This window comes from Agrilus planipennis, unplaced genomic scaffold, assembly GCF_000699045.2.
Source record: "Agrilus planipennis isolate EAB-ADULT unplaced genomic scaffold, Apla_2.0 scaffold244, whole genome shotgun sequence".
NCBI classification, from domain to species: Eukaryota; Metazoa; Arthropoda; class Insecta; order Coleoptera; family Buprestidae; genus Agrilus; species Agrilus planipennis.
Window position 1 is genome coordinate 79,972 of NW_020438980.1, and position 22,258 is coordinate 102,229.

Consider the following 22,258-nt stretch of genomic DNA (forward strand, 5'->3'; position numbering starts at 1 on the left):
CATTAAATGCGTTTTCTGATAGGTCTGTTATTACCTTTGCTTTCTTTAGACTTTACTTGTGTTTGTATATAGATTTCTTAAATGTTGGTCCAAGTAGATGTATGCGACAGCTATAAAGAATGCTGCGTGTATGTAAAATAGTGTACAAAATACTATAGTAGGTTATTTGGTAACAATCATAAATAAGAGCGTATACTTAAATTACTTATTATTTGCATTGTCTTTTTCTGTACCATTATTATATGGTAGTTACTTAAGTCATAAAGAAAGACTACTACAGGAGTAATTTGTATTAATATTGTAAATCATAGAATTATATTAGTAATGTTAAGCACACACCTGTGACTCACCGCGAAGTTAATCCATCAAAGCCAGAATGAATACTTGCATCCGTTTCATCTCCTGATGTATCACCTTTCAATTTATATTTTGCTTGACGTATAGCTGTTAACTTCCCTCGAGCTTCCTCTAATTGCTTTTCAATTCGCAATACTTCCGATCTAAACAAACAGTTCAATCAGATACAGACATTTAATAAAGTATTTACTGCTTAAAATTAAATTTGCCAATAAATAAAGTAAAATTATTTTACAGTTTTATTGAAGAAGAAAATCTAGGTACTGTAGAGAGCACGAGTGAGTTTGTGTGCGATCGGGCACACGTGTGCGTGAACGACTTATCGATTCGCTGACTAACCGCGGGAGCCTTTCTTCATGTGTATTTGTAAATGAGTGTGTCGTACCTGCGTTCTGAGAAAGCAGTTAAACAGTTCAAAGAAAAAGTAAACTATCCGGATGTTTCCAGAAGGTTCCCGAAAGTAAACAAAAGAGTATTTAAAGGAAGAGACGATCGCCGAGAAGAGAAGAAATAAATTGACCATTGCAAAAGTGAATCCAGAAATAAATTGACAGTGATAGCAGTGAAATAAATAGCGCAGTGAATAGTGATATATTAACAGTAGTGTAAATAAATATAATAATTCATAACTTAAGTTCAGTAATAATTTAATAGTGCTTTTAAGTTCTTGAATAATTAGTGTAAATAAATGGTTTTTGTCGTTATCAGTATTAAAAGTTAATTTTGTTAAACCCACGAACATTACAGTACATTGTGCCGTACAAAAGAAGCTATTTAATTTTTGTGTTGCCCTGTTAACATCTCCTTAGTTTAATTACCAACACCTATGGGAAATAGATATTTTAACCATCATAGATGATTATAACCGTTTTACCATAATGTATTTATTAGAGGAGAAAACTGAAGTAAAGAAGTACATCAAGTTTTCTTAAAGAAATGAACACATCTCTTGGAAAGGTACAACAGTACAACTAACTGCTCCTAGACGCCACGTCAAAATAGTGTGGCGGAAAGGATGATGAAAACTTAAGAGGATAAATACTGGGTAAAGCAGTAGTCAAAGCAAACTATTTGCAAAATAGGTTACCATCCGCGCCAATCTATAAAACCCCCTTATGAATTATTTATTCTTTGTTCTAAATATCGTCAGAATTAGGTTCTATCAATTAATTACCGCTGATAAATGTGTTTATGTCTCTTAGCCTTGGAAATATTTTTTAACGTCGCTCTATTACCACTCTCATTATCAAATATCCGTTCCTTGTGCTGACGGAAATATTAAACAAATTTCGTCGATTAGTGCCTTTGTCGGGACGTTGAACATTTTCCGTTAGAAAATGGTAAATCCCCAAGTCTCTATCTGTACTTAAGCCGTGGGAACCCGGAATGGAGACGTGCTGACGTCTCAACGGTTATTTTTTACTGCCGGTGGTAAACCAGATCATATTATACGGCTTCTGTTAGGTGAATAGTCACCCTTATCGTATCGTTATCGTGGGTGAAATTATCCCTTAACTTATCCGACCGTTTTACCATCTTGATCAATAAGCTATTCAGTGTAAATAGTTACCCCTATTTTATATTCTAGTGGGCAAACTTAAATATTACCGTACCGTTTCGCAATTTTATGAATCGAGCTGTAGTCCTCGTCTACTCCGTATTTTTTTTTTGTAATAAAGATCCCCTACAGAAAAAACATTGTGAAATTATCTTTTGTCTCGTCGAGACATACAGAACTTCAGGTGTGCTCTTAAGCATTATTAACGTTTCGATTTAACCAGGAGTTGCCTCTTGTTCTTTATATACTTTGCTCTATTATCAACACCCGATAGCGCCCGTTTACCGTAATTGTATAACTAAATTTTTTTGTTTATTTAAGTTGTTTTCGCAAACGATTCGGATAGCTATCCACCAGTTCCTTTAATATTTCCTTTTAATTTTTAGATTTCATGATTGTTCCATTATTCCAAATTTTTAAATCAGTTATATTTGTTAATCTTTGTATTCTACTTTAAATTTTTATGAATATTTTTTATTTAATTGCACTTGGTCGCAAAAAAATAGATGATACCGAAGGGAAATTAATATTTTTCGGATATTCTGAAGAGGCAAAAGGATATAGATTATTAGACAAAGCTACAAAGTAATAATCAGTTCCAACGTGAAATTTTTAGCGAGCGGACTAGCGAATTCCCAGAGAAAGCTACAAAATTATTCAAGACAAGAAGATTTATTTGAAAAAGAGGAAATGCAAAAAACAAAGTCAAGATAGATATAGATTGTAGCTTCAAAAGGAATAACAATGGAGAAGGTGTACCAGTGACACTAATCAATGAAAGCTTATTTGTACCTGACAGCAGTTCTTCTGTGGACACTTTAATCCATACTAGTGAAGAGACAGACACTACAGATGGAAACCAGAATTCCAATTACCCGTTCATGTAAAAATTGATAATTTAGAAGGTCGACAATCAAATCAAAATATACTTCCATAAGACTTCGCATCACTACCAAAATAGTATAAAGTAAGTCAAACAAACCACATAACATGTATGAGGCACTGAATTGTCAAGATAATGATAAATGGAAGCAAGCTATGGATAGCGAAATAAATTCAGTGACAAAAACGATACATGGGAACTAGTGAAAGCACCTGAAAATGTAAATGTCATAGAATATAAATTGGTATATAAAATTAAGTCACACATAAATGGCGAAATCGATAAATATAAAGCACGCTTAGTTGCCCAAGGCTTTTTACAAAAATTAGGTGTCGGTATTCCTAGTATTATTAACTACAGCAGACAGAGAAAATCTAATACATCATTATGACGCTAAAACTGCTATCCTTAATGGCAAAATTCAAGAAACAAGATACATGAAGCAATCTCCCGGGATAATAAAATGAAACTAGTATGCAAACTCAAGAGAAGCATTTATGGTCTAAAACAAGCTGTACGCATTTGGAATGAATAAATGACTAGTTTCCAGAAAAGCAAAGAAGACCATATCTATACACTATAAACACTAAGAAGAGTGGATATGTTATATATGTAGATGACATACTAATAGCCTGTTGTCAAACTATAATATCCCATATTCTACTTGCGAACACTAATCTAATCTAGGTCTACCACTACTTCTCTTAACTTCTATTTCTGCATTTAATGTGTCTCTGACTAGACCTTCATACCTGAGGAAGGTGTCCTACCAACCTATCTCGCCTATTTTTTATTGACTTCCATAGACTCCTCTGTTCTTCTATTCCTTCTAATACCTTTTCATTTCTAACCTTCTCTATCCACGGTATCTTCATCATTCGCAATAACACATTTCGAACGCTTCTAACCTTTTCTTTTCCGCCGCGACCACCGTCATGACTAACAATCTTTCTCAGATTGCTAAATTAACCGTTTGCGAGTATAGAAGTGACTTCATTCTTTGAAGACTATTTGAGTTCGGTTTGTTTTCAATAGTTCAAAAATTCAATGTATCTTTGAATTAAGAGATCTAGGCGAAAGTAATTGCTACTTAGGAATAAATGTTCGAAGAGATAAAGATGGTTATTTTTATTTGAACCGAAAAAAGTATATTAATAAAGTGATGAGAGGAGGAATGGAGGATACTAGAGATTCAAAAATACCAATTGACACCTAATATTATAAGAATAATGGTAAGTCAAACATGCTCCCTGGTAATGATAAATATCATTTCATTTTAATCAACACTCGTCTAGACATATTTGCTGTAGTATCAGTACTAAGTCAACGAGTTTCAAATCGAAATGAATGGGAACAGAAATAAAAAGAATCCTAAGCTATTTGGAATGGATTAAAAAGCGAGAATTAGTACTAGGCAGCACACAACCAGAAAATTCCTCATTAATAGGTTATTCAGATGTCAATTGGGCTCAAAACTCTGAAGATCAGAAATCTCATTCGGGATACCTATTCAAATTCAAATATCAGTTCGACTTCAAGAAAACAGAATTGTGTGTCTTTATCGTCCACAGAATAAGAATATGTGGCATTAATAGAAGCAACTCAAGAATACATTTGGTTGAAATGCTTACTTATTGAAATGGAAAAGGGTTAAAGTAGACCACCTATTATCTATGAAGACAATCAAAGTTGCATCAACCTAATATACAATGGATGTGTAAGTGTTCAAACCAAACATATAAACACAAAATATCACTACACACGTGATCAAGTAAAAATTATAAACATCAGATTCATCTACTGCCAATCAACTGAATAATATGCTCACGAAGCCATCGGGACATTCATCAACATCTTAGACTTTTTTGAACATCCGTCGAATTTTATTGTGTACCCTTCCTTCTCGTTAAATTGTTTCAATAAGTGTGTTTGTTCAATTGAAGTTCCTGCACCATAGGGTCCAGCGATATTTATCGTTGTGTCAAAGCCACAAACCAAATATAAATCTTTGGCCCAGGCGAGTTAAAGTTAAACTTTATTGGAAGGGGGTACTGAAAATAGGGGGACCTCGCTTTAACTCTATTTTATGCTTATGGGGTATCGTTAAGCAAGTTAAAGTACAATCAGTTAACCCATAAAACACTACAATCGTTGTCATAACTACATACATGTATTATTAATTGAAAGCTTAAGCATTTACCTGTAACAGTTTTGACTAAATTAATTTTTATGTTTATTTAATCTATCTTAGAAATAATCTTCTGAAATACAGTCCTTTTGAAATAAGTACGATTACAAAAACAGCTTTATGTAGGACTAACCCTGATTCGCGACATCGTTTGTGATAAACACAATAATTATAATTAATGAACGATTTAAAAAGTAACCTTCAATCTCTTATTCATGTAGATGAAGGTATGTAAATTTTCATCGAAATCGGTTCAGCCGTTTCGAAGATTGCCTGTACACAAAGACGAAGTAGTTTTTTTCTTTCTTCCGATCAAATATAAACTGATAACAGATACATTGGTCGTTTTTAAAATATTTTGAAATTTTACTAATTTCATGTCAAAACTTTTAGTTACCAAACAAAAATTTAGCTAATACAAATGAATGCCGTCGTAATACGTACCTTGCATTTATTTCTTGAGCAATACCACCAACCATACGCTTATTCAAAATTAACGATCGTTCCTCCTCGACACTGATTGCTTTTTGTGCAGCTCTTACCAAATTATCTGTTGAACGTATTACAGCATTTCCAGCTTGTTGTAATCTACGAGTTGCTTCTGTATCTCCTTCTGCTTTTACTTTGCAAGCAACTAGTAGGTGAGCAGTGGAACTTGCCACTTGTTTTGCCGATGAAATCAACTTTTCCTCACTAGCCAGCCCTAAAATACCAAAATGTACTTAATGTTATCATTTAGGATCAACACATTTTTATTTATCAATTGTAATGGTTAAAAATAGGTAGAAACATGTAAATACAATAGGTCGTAAACGCAATTTTTTGAGGCACTCACACCAAAACTGAGAAAAGCATCTTATCCGTAGTTTCTTTTTTTAATTAAAAAAAAATCTGAAAAATTTATTGTTCTAAAGGAGGTCAAACCATTTCTGATGTAGACACTCTAGATTTTGAGTATTATCATTTTTTTGAAAAAACCTTACTTCAAAGTATGTCTAATTCAACCTACGATGAACATAATTTATTAAAATTATATACATTAACAAAAGTAGCTGTTTTCCATGCAAAAAAACAATGTACGCAAGAAACTTTAATTTTATGAGCATGCGCGCGATACTGAAATATACGTTTTAATTTGAAATTTACTGCGACCCTCTAAGCAGTGTTGCCGGACATGACATAATTTTGAAACTTACAAAAATTGTAGGCAAAAATTATAGCATAATAGATAATGACAACTGTTTTTCATGTAAAAAAACTGTACATTTGGTTTACTTTAAACACACCGTCCCGACGAAAACAATCCCGGCAAACCCTGACGAATGATAAGCGCGCGTCATATAACATAGAATTCCCCTAGGGGGAACAAACAAAAGACGTAAATAATTAGTTTAACATATAATAAACCTTATGAAAAGTTTATATTAATGTTATTATGTTTATTTAATAAACGATTCAAAAGCGTTATTTAAGCTGAAATAGTTTATTGACGGTAGATAATCCAGTTTCGATTGCACATATTTCAAATTCTGCAAATTTCTATTCTTTTGTAAACATTAAGTTATTTTTAATACTTTTCATTATTTTTAATCATAGGACACCTTCTCAGGCATGAAGGTCTAGTCAGAGATATATTAGAGGCTGAAGCAGGAGTTAATAGGAGTGGAGGTAGACCTAGATTAGATTACTGTTCGCAAGGATGTGGGATGTTCTAGTTTTAGGGAAATGCATAGAATAGCTCAGGATAGGAAGGAGTGGAGGTCTTAAGCCTAACGACTTTATGATGATGGTAATCGTAATTCATTTTATTTATTTATAATAATGGAGAACAGTAAGAGCTAATATACATATATAATTTCACTTTCAACGTATGCAATAAACTGAGGAAAAGAGTAAGATTTTTAAAAGTAGATTTGAACCGGAAAACAGAATGAATCAAAATTAGAATTAGAATACGCGGAAAAGTGAGCCTTAGCAAGAGTAAACATCACAGTGTAGCAAAATTACAGAATAGCGTCCTGTAACAGACTTTTAAAAGTTTCTACATTTCTAGATTGGATACAATGACTAGGAAGTCTGTTCCAGGAGTAAACTATTCTGTTAGTTATAAAATTATTGCGCGCCGCGGTTGATGTGCGCTCTTTGTCAATCTGCAGATTGTGACCACGTCGGGCCCAGGCTGTCGCTGGGGCTCGATTGAAGAGGTTGACAAGATCCGGTGATTCGCAAAGGTCATTCAAGACCTTAAATGTCTCGGCGAGGTCCGCAGCGAGGCGCCTTCGTTGGAGAGTAGGCAGGTCAAAGGCTCTGCATCTGTCCGTGTATTCCACGTATCTAATCTCAGGTACCAACTTAGTAGCACGTTGTTGTACGGCTTCGAGCAGAGTGATCTCTTTGACGAAATATGGAGTCCAGACACAACTGGCGTATTCCACAAAGGGCGGAACGTACGTAGAGTAGGCGGATCATCTCTCTGTCAGGTTTAGCAAAAGCTCTTCTGAGTAGATATATTCCCGTGTTGGCTTTCTTGACAATCTTGGAGATGTGTGAAATCCATTTGAGATCCTGGGTCATGGTTACCCCAAGGTCCACTTGGGATTCTGAGTTCTAGGGTGCAGCTGAGGAGAATGTAACTTCTCCTGAGATTCCTCTTAGCCAGATGAAGTACCGTACACTTGGCAGCATTCAGGGGCAGAAGCCATGAAGAAGACCACCTTGCAATGTAGTCTAGGTCTTGTTGGATGTCCTGGTAAGCCGTTATGGGATTGCCAAAAATTTTTGTGTCGTCCGCAAGACACTTCCAATTCGAGGTGATGCCATCTCCAATGTCGCAAGTGTACAATATAAAGAGGACCGGGCCAAGAACAGATCCCTGTGATACACCCCTGGAAACTGGATAGAGGTCCGAGATGGTGTTATTTCGCACTCTGATGGTCCTGTTTCGAAAATAATCTTTGATCCATTTCAGGAGAGACACTTGGATACCAAGTTTCTCTAGCTTGTGGATCAGGCGCCGGTGAGGTATCTTGTCAAACGCCTTAGCGTAATCCAGGTAAATCACGTCGGCTCGATTCCCCGAAGACAGTGCTCCTGTGCAATGGTTATGAGCTGACACTAGGTTGGTCACGGTTGATCGCCGGGGAAGGAAACCGTGTTGCTGGTACGGAACTAGTCTCGAGGCGGCGATGTGGTCATGAAGGCGTCTGACTATGATTCTTTCCAGAACCTTACCGATGGTGCTGCATAGGTTGATCAGCTTATAATTGAGGGCATCACGTTTATCGCCCTTCTTAAAAATTGGTGTCACAATAGCCTCTTTCCAAGCCTCAGGAGGAGATTTGTCGGCCGATGTAAGAGAAGTATCCTTTACCCCCAGAGGCGATAATTCTTCTCTCATATTCGGTTCTCAGACGTCTGGCCAAAACAGTGAGCCTGTTACATATGAGTCGGTGTGCTGTATAGTCACTTCTCTATAGATCCATGGTTTGCACTTGGAAGAGCGGAGTTTGTGTCGTGGCGTGTGCGACTCCAGGAGGGCTGCACACGCATCCGGGAATTCAGCATAGACCTGTTCGACATCACGATGCAAACCTGGGCTAGGACCCGTTGGGAACAGAGATGATGACAGTTCAGCAAGATCCAGTTTGACAGCTTCGAAATCATTTCAGTTATAATTGAGTCTGTGAACCTGGGATCTGGGGCGATCCGAAGCACTGTAGATGGATATCTGCAAACTCGTGGTGACCACAAGATAATCACTGAAGTCGATGTTGGGTATGAGAATTGGTGGTGTGACGGCGTCATCATCGTTTACCAGAACGAGTTCGAGATGTGAAGGTGGATGGTTTGCTCTTAAAATCGCCAAATACAATTGCTGGCACAAATGAGACACTAATGGTAGCTAGGGTGGAGAAGAGAAAGTCGCCAATAGCTACACGTAGCCAGAGCGCCTCAAGCAACGGATTGTCGTAATTGGTGATCCGTTCGGCCAGGATGTTTATGTTGTCCAGGTGGTGTTTCACGTAGATCATCATGCCGCCTCCTCGTTCGAGCCTGTCATGTCAGAAGATTGAATAGCCAAGAAGCTGATCATGGAGTCAGGTATGTCGGGATGAAGCAAGGTTTCAGTCAAGAGGATGAATTCAAGTTGGAGGACGTCGAGTTCTGCAGTGAATTGGTTAAATTTGAATAACAGGGATGCAATGTTTGTGTACATAAATGTTGGTTGCTTGATATTTATTGGGATTCTTCTTGCTGCTCTCCACGCCCGTTTCCCGGATTTTTGACGATCTTTGGTTTGTCACGCACGTACATCAATTTNCTTGCCTGTTGTTTTTTTTTTATTCACAAAGATTATAGGCACTAACATACTATTAGTACGTATTTAATTTATAAACTATACGTGACAATAGGTTTAGCTTATGTAAAAGGAAAATGCATTATAATTATATTTTTTGTGGTTTCTGGATCTGAACTGAATCATTGCGCTAATGATATTACAACAAAAAAAGAAATGTATTTGATTTTGAAAGTTACATGGGGCAATTATATGTGAATATATGTGCAATTAACTGTGATAATTGAATAAATTAATATGCTTGAAAAAATATTCATTTACCTTAGTAATTTGTTTTCTTGGTTGAAGTCCTGCTAATTTTTTGGCTGCAGCATCTATAGATGCAGCTGCACCAAGCAACTCATTTTCGGCAATTATTGTGAAATCATCGGGTTCTGTCCAATCCGATCCTTGAAATATTATAAATAAAAAATAACTACTTAAATATGACTAAACAATAATTGATTATATAGCAATTATGATGATTGATTTAGACTTATTTATAACAGTATCTATTGCTCTTCATTTAACATTAATAGTATTGTTTTTGACATCGTTACGTACCTTTTAATAGTTCAGCAACAGTGACAAGTTCTGTTACAGATTGTGCTATAAGTCGTGATTGTTGCGGTAATGCATGTTTTGCATCATTTCCTTGCAATATTATAGACAAAAGTTCCCTTGATTGATGAGCACAATCTAGTCCTGCTTGTAATATTCGATTTCGTAACTCTTTATTTTCTGCTAAATTATATGCAGTACTCTACAACAAGCATATTCAAAACAAAAATTGAAAGTAACAACATTACACTTAATTAACTGATTACATTAAATGCAAATGCGTAAAATGCACTTGAAGCATTCAAAACACTCTTATAATGAATAGTTTCCATTAAAAACCCGATTTGGTGAAACTGATAAAATCTATTACTTCGGAAATATACTTTTTCCGATGACAATAACGCTGTATATTTACAATAACTTGTACAGTTACAAAAAGACGCAAGCTAATAATAAAATAATGTATCATTTGATGGCGGCGATTTCTGAACCTAATTAAAAAATGGGTTAATCCCCAATGATCCCCACTAAAAATATTAACATATGTTAAAGCATAACTATTGAAGTATTACGCAATGTAATACAATCATAAGTTTTTATTGTTATTGAGAAATATTTATTTTCTTTGGTTTGTATGCATTGTAAATTATAAACAATTAAAAATAGTTTCACTCGGACGAAATCGGGGGTAAAACAAATACTAGCAACTTTTGGACAGAGTGAGGAAAGTTTGACACATGTTTTAATATTGATAAAAAATCTTTTTCATCATGCATTCAAGTGTTAATTACCTGCTGATAAATATTTAAATAAATAAAATAATACATACCTTGCATATGACAAGCATGTCAGAAATAGCTTTCCGTGTCATATTAGCAGCACATATTATATCATCTTGTTTGTTACTTATCCCAGCGGCTACCGACTTTGAAGTTGCTTTTGTAATAGCTTTTGTGCAACGAATCAAATCTTCCCGTGTTACTCCTGATTTTGCGCCATTGCTTGAATTAAGAGCCTAAAATATTTAACAGTATTATTTAAATTCATCCATAAAAATATATCGGTACACTATCATGAACCTGATGCTGTTTTTTTAGTAAAACTATTATAATAGATGCTACTGAACTACGTGTATTAATAACCGAAAGAGACATCTAATATATAAAATTCTCGTGTAGCGCTGTTTGTTGCTAAACTCCTCCGAAACGGAATTTTGTGCTTATGGGGTAGGTCTGAGGATCGGCCAACATCTATTTTTCATACCCTTAAATGTTAAGGGTGGTCCACCCCTTAAATGTTAAGGGTGGTCCACCCCAAAGTTTTCTTTTTATTTTTTGGACAAATTTTTTTGTTTTTATTTTTTCATGATTCAGCATTGAAAAATACATACAATTCTAAATTTTCATCCTTATACAATCAACCTCTGATGTTTAATCGCGATTTTTATGTTATTCTCTTCCATCCACAGATCCACAAGATGGCAATCGAATATAATAATTGTACTATACTATAATTTTTATGTATACTTCTATCAACCAATCAGTTATCATCGCCAGATGTCTCCCGTTGTCACTTATCAACCAGCAAACATCAGTAGGGATGAGACGAAGCCGGCTTCCTTTCTCTCATTCTCTATACAGTTTTCGTCCATTTTAATTTTTCAGTGCAACTCTCAAGTTAATTTTATTTTCATAGTGAATTTATTATTATTTATCAGTGCTATTATTATTCATTTACATTTTATTAATAACTAGCTNATTGTTGCGGTAATGCATGTTTTGCATCATTTCCTTGCAATATTATAGACAAAAGTTCCCTTGATTGATGAGCACAATCTAGTCCTGCTTGTAATATTCGATTTCGTAACTCTTTATTTTCTGCTAAATTATATGCAGTACTCTACAACAAGCATATTCAAAACAAAAATTGAAAGTAACAACATTACACTTAATTAACTGATTACATTAAATGCAAATGCGTAAAATGCACTTGAAGCATTCAAAACACTCTTATAATGAATAGTTTCCATTAAAAACCCGATTTGGTGAAACTGATAAAATCTATTACTTCGGAAATATACTTTTTCCGATGACAATAACGCTGTATATTTACAATAACTTGTACAGTTACAAAAAGACGCAAGCTAATAATAAAATAATGTATCATTTGATGGCGGCGATTTCTGAACCTAATTAAAAAATGGGTTAATCCCCAATGATCCCCACTAAAAATATTAACATATGTTAAAGCATAACTATTGAAGTATTACGCAATGTAATACAATCATAAGTTTTTATTGTTATTGAGAAATATTTATTTTCTTTGGTTTGTATGCATTGTAAATTATAAACAATTAAAAATAGTTTCACTCGGACGAAATCGGGGGTAAAACAAATACTAGCAACTTTTGGACAGAGTGAGGAAAGTTTGACACATGTTTTAATATTGATAAAAAATCTTTTTCATCATGCATTCAAGTGTTAATTACCTGCTGATAAATATTTAAATAAATAAAATAATACATACCTTGCATATGACAAGCATGTCAGAAATAGCTTTCCGTGTCATATTAGCAGCACATATTATATCATCTTGTTTGTTACTTATCCCAGCGGCTACCGACTTTGAAGTTGCTTTTGTAATAGCTTTTGTGCAACGAATCAAATCTTCCCGTGTTACTCCTGATTTTGCGCCATTGCTTGAATTAAGAGCCTAAAATATTTAACAGTATTATTTAAATTCATCCATAAAAATATATCGGTACACTATCATGAACCTGATGCTGTTTTTTTAGTAAAACTATTATAATAGATGCTACTGAACTACGTGTATTAATAACCGAAAGAGACATCTAATATATAAAATTCTCGTGTAGCGCTGTTTGTTGCTAAACTCCTCCGAAACGGAATTTTGTGCTTATGGGGTAGGTCTGAGGATCGGCCAACATCTATTTTTCATACCCTTAAATGTTAAGGGTGGTCCACCCCTTAAATGTTAAGGGTGGTCCACCCCAAAGTTTTCTTTTTATTTTTTGGACAAATTTTTTTGTTTTTATTTTTTCATGATTCAGCATTGAAAAATACATACAATTCTAAATTTTCATCCTTATACAATCAACCTCTGATGTTTAATCGCGATTTTTATGTTATTCTCTTCCATCCACAGATCCACAAGATGGCAATCGAATATAATAATTGTACTATACTATAATTTTTATGTATACTTCTATCAACCAATCAGTTATCATCGCCAGATGTCTCCCGTTGTCACTTATCAACCAGCAAACATCAGTAGGGATGAGACGAAGCCGGCTTCCTTTCTCTCATTCTCTATACAGTTTTCGTCCATTTTAATTTTTCAGTGCAACTCTCAAGTTAATTTTATTTTCATAGTGAATTTATTATTATTTATCAGTGCTATTATTATTCATTTACATTTTATTAATAACTAGCTGACCNGCTATGGATAGCGAAATAAATTCAGTGACAAAAACGATACATGGGAACTAGTGAAAGCACCTGAAAATGTAAATGTCATAGAATATAAATTGGTATATAAAATTAAGTCACACATAAATGGCGAAATCGATAAATATAAAGCACGCTTAGTTGCCCAAGGCTTTTTACAAAAATTAGGTGTCGGTATTCCTAGTATTATTAACTACAGCAGACAGAGAAAATCTAATACATCATTATGACGCTAAAACTGCTATCCTTAATGGCAAAATTCAAGAAACAAGATACATGAAGCAATCTCCCGGGATAATAAAATGAAACTAGTATGCAAACTCAAGAGAAGCATTTATGGTCTAAAACAAGCTGTACGCATTTGGAATGAATAAATGACTAGTTTCCAGAAAAGCAAAGAAGACCATATCTATACACTATAAACACTAAGAAGAGTGGATATGTTATATATGTAGATGACATACTAATAGCCTGTTGTCAAACTATAATATCCCATATTCTACTTGCGAACACTAATCTAATCTAGGTCTACCACTACTTCTCTTAACTTCTATTTCTGCATTTAATGTGTCTCTGACTAGACCTTCATACCTGAGGAAGGTGTCCTACCAACCTATCTCGCCTATTTTTTATTGACTTCCATAGACTCCTCTGTTCTTCTATTCCTTCTAATACCTTTTCATTTCTAACCTTCTCTATCCACGGTATCTTCATCATTCGCAATAACACATTTCGAACGCTTCTAACCTTTTCTTTTCCGCCGCGACCACCGTCATGACTAACAATCTTTCTCAGATTGCTAAATTAACCGTTTGCGAGTATAGAAGTGACTTCATTCTTTGAAGACTATTTGAGTTCGGTTTGTTTTCAATAGTTCAAAAATTCAATGTATCTTTGAATTAAGAGATCTAGGCGAAAGTAATTGCTACTTAGGAATAAATGTTCGAAGAGATAAAGATGGTTATTTTTATTTGAACCGAAAAAAGTATATTAATAAAGTGATGAGAGGAGGAATGGAGGATACTAGAGATTCAAAAATACCAATTGACACCTAATATTATAAGAATAATGGTAAGTCAAACATGCTCCCTGGTAATGATAAATATCATTTCATTTTAATCAACACTCGTCTAGACATATTTGCTGTAGTATCAGTACTAAGTCAACGAGTTTCAAATCGAAATGAATGGGAACAGAAATAAAAAGAATCCTAAGCTATTTGGAATGGATTAAAAAGCGAGAATTAGTACTAGGCAGCACACAACCAGAAAATTCCTCATTAATAGGTTATTCAGATGTCAATTGGGCTCAAAACTCTGAAGATCAGAAATCTCATTCGGGATACCTATTCAAATTCAAATATCAGTTCGACTTCAAGAAAACAGAATTGTGTGTCTTTATCGTCCACAGAATAAGAATATGTGGCATTAATAGAAGCAACTCAAGAATACATTTGGTTGAAATGCTTACTTATTGAAATGGAAAAGGGTTAAAGTAGACCACCTATTATCTATGAAGACAATCAAAGTTGCATCAACCTAATATACAATGGATGTGTAAGTGTTCAAACCAAACATATAAACACAAAATATCACTACACACGTGATCAAGTAAAAATTATAAACATCAGATTCATCTACTGCCAATCAACTGAATAATATGCTCACGAAGCCATCGGGACATTCATCAACATCTTAGACTTTTTTGAACATCCGTCGAATTTTATTGTGTACCCTTCCTTCTCGTTAAATTGTTTCAATAAGTGTGTTTGTTCAATTGAAGTTCCTGCACCATAGGGTCCAGCGATATTTATCGTTGTGTCAAAGCCACAAACCAAATATAAATCTTTGGCCCAGGCGAGTTAAAGTTAAACTTTATTGGAAGGGGGTACTGAAAATAGGGGGACCTCGCTTTAACTCTATTTTATGCTTATGGGGTATCGTTAAGCAAGTTAAAGTACAATCAGTTAACCCATAAAACACTACAATCGTTGTCATAACTACATACATGTATTATTAATTGAAAGCTTAAGCATTTACCTGTAACAGTTTTGACTAAATTAATTTTTATGTTTATTTAATCTATCTTAGAAATAATCTTCTGAAATACAGTCCTTTTGAAATAAGTACGATTACAAAAACAGCTTTATGTAGGACTAACCCTGATTCGCGACATCGTTTGTGATAAACACAATAATTATAATTAATGAACGATTTAAAAAGTAACCTTCAATCTCTTATTCATGTAGATGAAGGTATGTAAATTTTCATCGAAATCGGTTCAGCCGTTTCGAAGATTGCCTGTACACAAAGACGAAGTAGTTTTTTTCTTTCTTCCGATCAAATATAAACTGATAACAGATACATTGGTCGTTTTTAAAATATTTTGAAATTTTACTAATTTCATGTCAAAACTTTTAGTTACCAAACAAAAATTTAGCTAATACAAATGAATGCCGTCGTAATACGTACCTTGCATTTATTTCTTGAGCAATACCACCAACCATACGCTTATTCAAAATTAACGATCGTTCCTCCTCGACACTGATTGCTTTTTGTGCAGCTCTTACCAAATTATCTGTTGAACGTATTACAGCATTTCCAGCTTGTTGTAATCTACGAGTTGCTTCTGTATCTCCTTCTGCTTTTACTTTGCAAGCAACTAGTAGGTGAGCAGTGGAACTTGCCACTTGTTTTGCCGATGAAATCAACTTTTCCTCACTAGCCAGCCCTAAAATACCAAAATGTACTTAATGTTATCATTTAGGATCAACACATTTTTATTTATCAATTGTAATGGTTAAAAATAGGTAGAAACATGTAAATACAATAGGTCGTAAACGCAATTTTTTGAGGCACTCACACCAAAACTGAGAAAAGCATCTTATCCGTAGTTTCTTTTTTTAATTAAAAAAAAATCTGAAAAATTTATTGTTCTAAAGGAGGTCAAACCATTTCTGATGTAGACACTCTAGATTTTGAGTATTATCATTTTTTTGAAAAAACCTTACTTCAAAGTATGTCTAATTCAACCTACGATGAACATAATTTATTAAAATTATATACATTAACAAAAGTAGCTGTTTTCCATGCAAAAAAACAATGTACGCAAGAAACTTTAATTTTATGAGCATGCGCGCGATACTGAAATATACGTTTTAATTTGAAATTTACTGCGACCCTCTAAGCAGTGTTGCCGGACATGACATAATTTTGAAACTTACAAAAATTGTAGGCAAAAATTATAGCATAATAGATAATGACAACTGTTTTTCATGTAAAAAAACTGTACATTTGGTTTACTTTAAACACACCGTCCCGACGAAAACAATCCCGGCAAACCCTGACGAATGATAAGCGCGCGTCATATAACATAGAATTCCCCTAGGGGGAACAAACAAAAGACGTAAATAATTAGTTTAACATATAATAAACCTTATGAAAAGTTTATATTAATGTTATTATGTTTATTTAATCTATCTTAGAAATAATCTTCTGAAATACAGTCCTTTTGAAATAAGTACGATTACAAAAACAGCTTTATGTAGGACTAACCCTGATTCGCGACATCGTTTGTGATAAACACAATAATTATAATTAATGAACGATTTAAAAAGTAACCTTCAATCTCTTATTCATGTAGATGAAGGTATGTAAATTTTCATCGAAATCGGTTCAGCCGTTTCGAAGATTGCCTGTACACAAAGACGAAGTAGTTTTTTTCTTTCTTCCGATCAAATATAAACTGATAACAGATACATTGGTCGTTTTTAAAATATTTTGAAATTTTACTAATTTCATGTCAAAACTTTTAGTTACCAAACAAAAATTTAGCTAATACAAATGAATGCCGTCGTAATACGTACCTTGCATTTATTTCTTGAGCAATACCACCAACCATACGCTTATTCAAAATTAACGATCGTTCCTCCTCGACACTGATTGCTTTTTGTGCAGCTCTTACCAAATTATCTGTTGAACGTATTACAGCATTTCCAGCTTGTTGTAATCTACGAGTTGCTTCTGTATCTCCTTCTGCTTTTACTTTGCAAGCAACTAGTAGGTGAGCAGTGGAACTTGCCACTTGTTTTGCCGATGAAATCAACTTTTCCTCACTAGCCAGCCCTAAAATACCAAAATGTACTTAATGTTATCATTTAGGATCAACACATTTTTATTTATCAATTGTAATGGTTAAAAATAGGTAGAAACATGTAAATACAATAGGTCGTAAACGCAATTTTTTGAGGCACTCACACCAAAACTGAGAAAAGCATCTTATCCGTAGTTTCTTTTTTTAATTAAAAAAAAATCTGAAAAATTTATTGTTCTAAAGGAGGTCAAACCATTTCTGATGTAGACACTCTAGATTTTGAGTATTATCATTTTTTTGAAAAAACCTTACTTCAAAGTATGTCTAATTCAACCTACGATGAACATAATTTATTAAAATTATATACATTAACAAAAGTAGCTGTTTTCCATGCAAAAAAACAATGTACGCAAGAAACTTTAATTTTATGAGCATGCGCGCGATACTGAAATATACGTTTTAATTTGAAATTTACTGCGACCCTCTAAGCAGTGTTGCCGGACATGACATAATTTTGAAACTTACAAAAATTGTAGGCAAAAATTATAGCATAATAGATAATGACAACTGTTTTTCATGTAAAAAAACTGTACATTTGGTTTACTTTAAACACACCGTCCCGACGAAAACAATCCCGGCAAACCCTGACGAATGATAAGCGCGCGTCATATAACATAGAATTCCCCTAGGGGGAACAAACAAAAGACGTAAATAATTAGTTTAACATATAATAAACCTTATGAAAAGTTTATATTAATGTTATTATGTTTATTTAATAAACGATTCAAAAGCGTTATTTAAGCTGAAATAGTTTATTGACGGTAGATAATCCAGTTTCGATTGCACATATTTCAAATTCTGCAAATTTCTATTCTTTTGTAAACATTAAGTTATTTTTAATACTTTTCATTATTTTTAATCANTATTCTGTCTTATTTTAAATCTTTTTCCATCTTGTATTTTTAAAAATACACTGAGTAATTCACATATATCTTGTACTCTAACAGCTGATTGGTTTGACAATAGTCAACTAACATGGACGCTCGATCAAACGAACTTTCTGTACGAATGTCACAAAAAATACCAAACGCATCTCGGGAAGAAAGTGGTCTATAACAGACCAAGTGTTTGTCACCCGAGCAGAAGGCACATGACCTGTAATAGCCTACTTCCTTCTTTGGTAAGTAATATATTATTTTTGAAGTATCTATCTTTTTGTTTCATAATTTTGTGATAAAGTAATAATATACAAACGAATTAAAAACTTGTTAATATGAAGTATATACTAATTCTGCATTCCTAAGCGGTCGATCGAAAAACAGCAACAAAGTAAGAAAAACTGAATGGGACAAGCATACCATTAAGTATATAGGGACAAATATAGGTGTACAAAAGAATGGATAATTATTTTTTACAAACCTTGCACCAAGGCATTTGCACTTTCAACCAAACTATGAGTAGCAGCAGCAACCAATCTTGCGGCAGATATAAGACCTTCCGACCATTGTCCATCATCAGAAGAAGAAACGGGAGTTTTGGAAACTTTTCCACTGTCTATTAGCTCCCGTTGTGCTGCACTAGCAGCTTTGACCAGTGCAGAGGTAGCAGCAGCAATAGTCTTTGCAGCTTCCAAGATCATTTCGTCAAAATTGATATGTGCATCGACATCGTTATCCTGTAAAGTAGAAAAATAAATATCATACCGGAAATATTACGTAAAATAAGCTGTTATAAAGTTTCTATAAAATCATTGACATTTTCATTAAATACATACAAGAGGTGTCAGAGGTGATATTGAACCGATACTTACTTATGCATCCTTGTCGCTATGTGTAAACCACTGTAATAATATGTTTGACTCCTGGGTGATTAAAACTACAACCAAGAATATCAAACATATCTTACAGTAATTTAAATTGACGAAATTCAAAATATTAAACACACCATTACAAGTAAGAGTTTATATAATTACTTCATTACTGGCCAATTTTCAGATATTATTATATACACAGTTTGACACATTTAAAACTTTCCACCTGGAAAATTCTCAAACGATTTTTTTTTGTCAAAAATCTGAAATACGTTCATTGTGATTGCAAGGAGGATATCTTTTGATTGTAAATTCAAAGATGTAAGGTTATCCTTCTAAAGGGAGTGAAAACCCTTTCAAGAAACTTAGATGATATTGGGGGTCAAGCGACACATCCTTTTAAAGGTATTTCAATTCTCTTTACAAACATGCTGCCATTTTTTTTTGTACTGCGGTATGAAATGTAGGCGGAATATATTGAGAAAAAGATCATGATCAATGATAACCTTATTGGATATTTATTTGAACCACCAAAAAGGGGTGATAATCGAAGGCCTGAGAAGATGATTGAATGCCAACAAGTAGGTAATGTTTATTCCAATTGTACATGACTGGTCAACATCGCTTTCTTAATTCTTGCCATTCCCGCCTATTATGATTTTTAACTGTTAGCGCATTATTTGTCAGCAATAATTTTTTTTTATTGTTGTAGCTGTGAAAGTGGATGTAATAAACATTTTATTACACAAATCTGATTGTCGAAAACACGACTTAAAATGTACCAATTTATGCAGTATTTATCATGAAAACTGTTCCAATAGAGACTCGACAATATTTGGATAAGTAAGTGATTCAGAAGAGATAACCGAATCTTAACATTATGTATTTCAAATATGTTATAAATAATTTAATATAACTTATTGTTATAAAAATAATGAAGAAAATGATGATCACATATAGACCTTCAAAATACAAAAAAAATCAAGGCAAATGTTTGTAGAAAATAATTTTCTTAGAAAAATGTATATAACTCAAAAACTAGTCGTCTTCTGAATTCCGAAAAAGTCATGCTTATAATTATATACGTAAGAAAAAAATTACATACTGAAAATTGGTTTTTCGCCATTTTTAAGGTAAATTTGAGGTTATATCAAAAAGTGTTAAATACAACTGTTTTAAATTCTTTTGTTATCTACAACTTTTATATTGAACGCTTTCCGCTAGGTCACGTTTCGCCTAAAATCACAAAAAACCGCTAAATTACATCATTTCACCATTGTGAGTGTTTTTATGTTTAAAACTTTTTTATTTTCTTTAAAGTTGGAACCCAAGAACATTTTCCATCTGGTCCTTGCCTGTTGTTTTTTTTTTATTTACAAAGATTATAGGCACTAACATACTATTAGTACGTATTTAATTTATAAACTATACGTGACAATAGGTTTAGCTTATGTAAAAGGAAAATGCATTATAATTATATTTTTTGTGGTTTCTGGATCTGAACTGAATCATTGCGCTAATGATATTACAACAAAAAAAGAAATGTATTTGATTTTGAAAGTTACATGGGGCAATTATATGTGAATATATGTGCAATTAACTGTGATAATTGAATAAATTAATATGCTTGAAAAAATATTCATTTACCTTAGTAATTTGTTTTCTTGGTTGAAGTCCTGCTAATTTTTTGGCTGCAGCATCTATAGATGCAGCTGCACCAAGCAACTCATTTTCGGCAATTATTGTGAAATCATCGGGTTCTGTCCAATCCGATCCTTGAAATATTATAAATAAAAAATAACTACTTAAATATGACTAAACAATAATTGATTATATAGCAATTATGATGATTGATTTAGACTTATTTATAACAGTATCTATTGCTCTTCATTTAACATTAATAGTATTGTTTTTGACATCGTTACGTACCTTTTAATAGTTCAGCAACAGTGACAAGTTCTGTTACAGATTGTGCTATAAGTCGTGATTGTTGCGGTAATGCATGTTTTGCATCATTTCCTTGCAATATTATAGACAAAAGTTCCCTTGATTGATGAGCACAATCTAGTCCTGCTTGTAATATTCGATTTCGTAACTCTTTATTTTCTGCTAAATTATATGCAGTACTCTACAACAAGCATATTCAAAACAAAAATTGAAAGTAACAACATTACACTTAATTAACTGATTACATTAAATGCAAATGCGTAAAATGCACTTGAAGCATTCAAAACACTCTTATAATGAATAGTTTCCATTAAAAACCCGATTTGGTGAAACTGATAAAATCTATTACTTCGGAAATATACTTTTTCCGATGACAATAACGCTGTATATTTACAATAACTTGTACAGTTACAAAAAGACGCAAGCTAATAATAAAATAATGTATCATTTGATGGCGGCGATTTCTGAACCTAATTAAAAAATGGGTTAATCCCCAATGATCCCCACTAAAAATATTAACATATGTTAAAGCATAACTATTGAAGTATTACGCAATGTAATACAATCATAAGTTTTTATTGTTATTGAGAAATATTTATTTTCTTTGGTTTGTATGCATTGTAAATTATAAACAATTAAAAATAGTTTCACTCGGACGAAATCGGGGGTAAAACAAATACTAGCAACTTTTGGACAGAGTGAGGAAAGTTTGACACATGTTTTAATATTGATAAAAAATCTTTTTCATCATGCATTCAAGTGTTAATTACCTGCTGATAAATATTTAAATAAATAAAATAATACATACCTTGCATATGACAAGCATGTCAGAAATAGCTTTCCGTGTCATATTAGCAGCACATATTATATCATCTTGTTTGTTACTTATCCCAGCGGCTACCGACTTTGAAGTTGCTTTTGTAATAGCTTTTGTGCAACGAATCAAATCTTCCCGTGTTACTCCTGATTTTGCGCCATTGCTTGAATTAAGAGCCTAAAATATTTAACAGTATTATTTAAATTCATCCATAAAAATATATCGGTACACTATCATGAACC

At 33.4% G+C, this 22,258-nt stretch overlaps 2 protein-coding genes across 6 annotated transcripts in view; both read right to left on the reverse strand.

The window, feature by feature from the left end:
- Window positions 1-305: 305 nt before the first annotated feature.
- Window positions 306-22,258, reverse strand: part of LOC108739989 (talin-2) — a 132,484-nt gene continuing 110,531 nt past the window's right edge. For 3 of the 4 annotated variants that reach the window (XM_025975532.1, XM_025975533.1, XM_025975534.1), the window contains exons 29-33: window positions 22,008-22,193; window positions 21,182-21,380; window positions 20,900-21,027; window positions 18,862-19,117; window positions 16,893-17,474 (exon numbers count right to left, since the gene is read on the reverse strand). In XM_025975532.1, the coding sequence (XP_025831317.1) occupies window positions 17,161-17,474; window positions 18,862-19,117; window positions 20,900-21,027; window positions 21,182-21,380; window positions 22,008-22,193 (1,083 nt within the window). In that variant the 3' untranslated portion in view covers window positions 16,893-17,160. Of the gene's footprint in view, window positions 501-16,892; window positions 17,475-18,861; window positions 19,118-20,899; window positions 21,028-21,181; window positions 21,381-22,007; window positions 22,194-22,258 lie in introns of those variants that run through there. The other variant, XM_025975535.1, reaches the window with a different exon arrangement.
- On the reverse strand, window positions 9,539-12,618 carry LOC112904729 (talin-2-like). 2 transcript variants are annotated; one of them, XM_025975538.1, is made up of 4 exons: window positions 12,410-12,618; window positions 11,659-11,782; window positions 9,887-9,961; window positions 9,539-9,732 (listed from the first exon to the last, which is right to left on the reverse strand). In XM_025975538.1, exons 1-4 carry the CDS (start codon window positions 12,449-12,451, stop codon window positions 9,554-9,556), a joined length of 420 nt encoding a protein of 139 aa, XP_025831323.1. In that variant the 5' UTR covers window positions 12,452-12,618; the 3' UTR covers window positions 9,539-9,553. The 2 variants fall into 2 exon arrangements, with proteins under 2 accessions (XP_025831323.1, XP_025831322.1); XM_025975537.1 differs by lacking the exons at window positions 11,659-11,782; window positions 12,410-12,618 and adding an exon at window positions 10,713-10,921 and having other exon boundaries at window positions 9,887-10,085.

Excerpts from the sequence above, each read along its gene's own strand:
- LOC112904729 (XM_025975538.1), bottom strand. The coding sequence starts at position 12,451 with ATGACACGGAAAGCTATTTCTGACATGCTTGTCATATGCAAG. Across the intron at positions 9,962-11,658 it reads GCAAGGAAATGATGCAAAAC|ATGCATTACCGCAACAATCA; the intron begins ATGCATTACCGC and ends ATGATGCAAAAC. Across the intron at positions 9,733-9,886 it reads TGTTGCTGAACTATTAAAAG|GATCGGATTGGACAGAACCC; the intron begins GTACGTAACGAT and ends TAATATTTCAAG.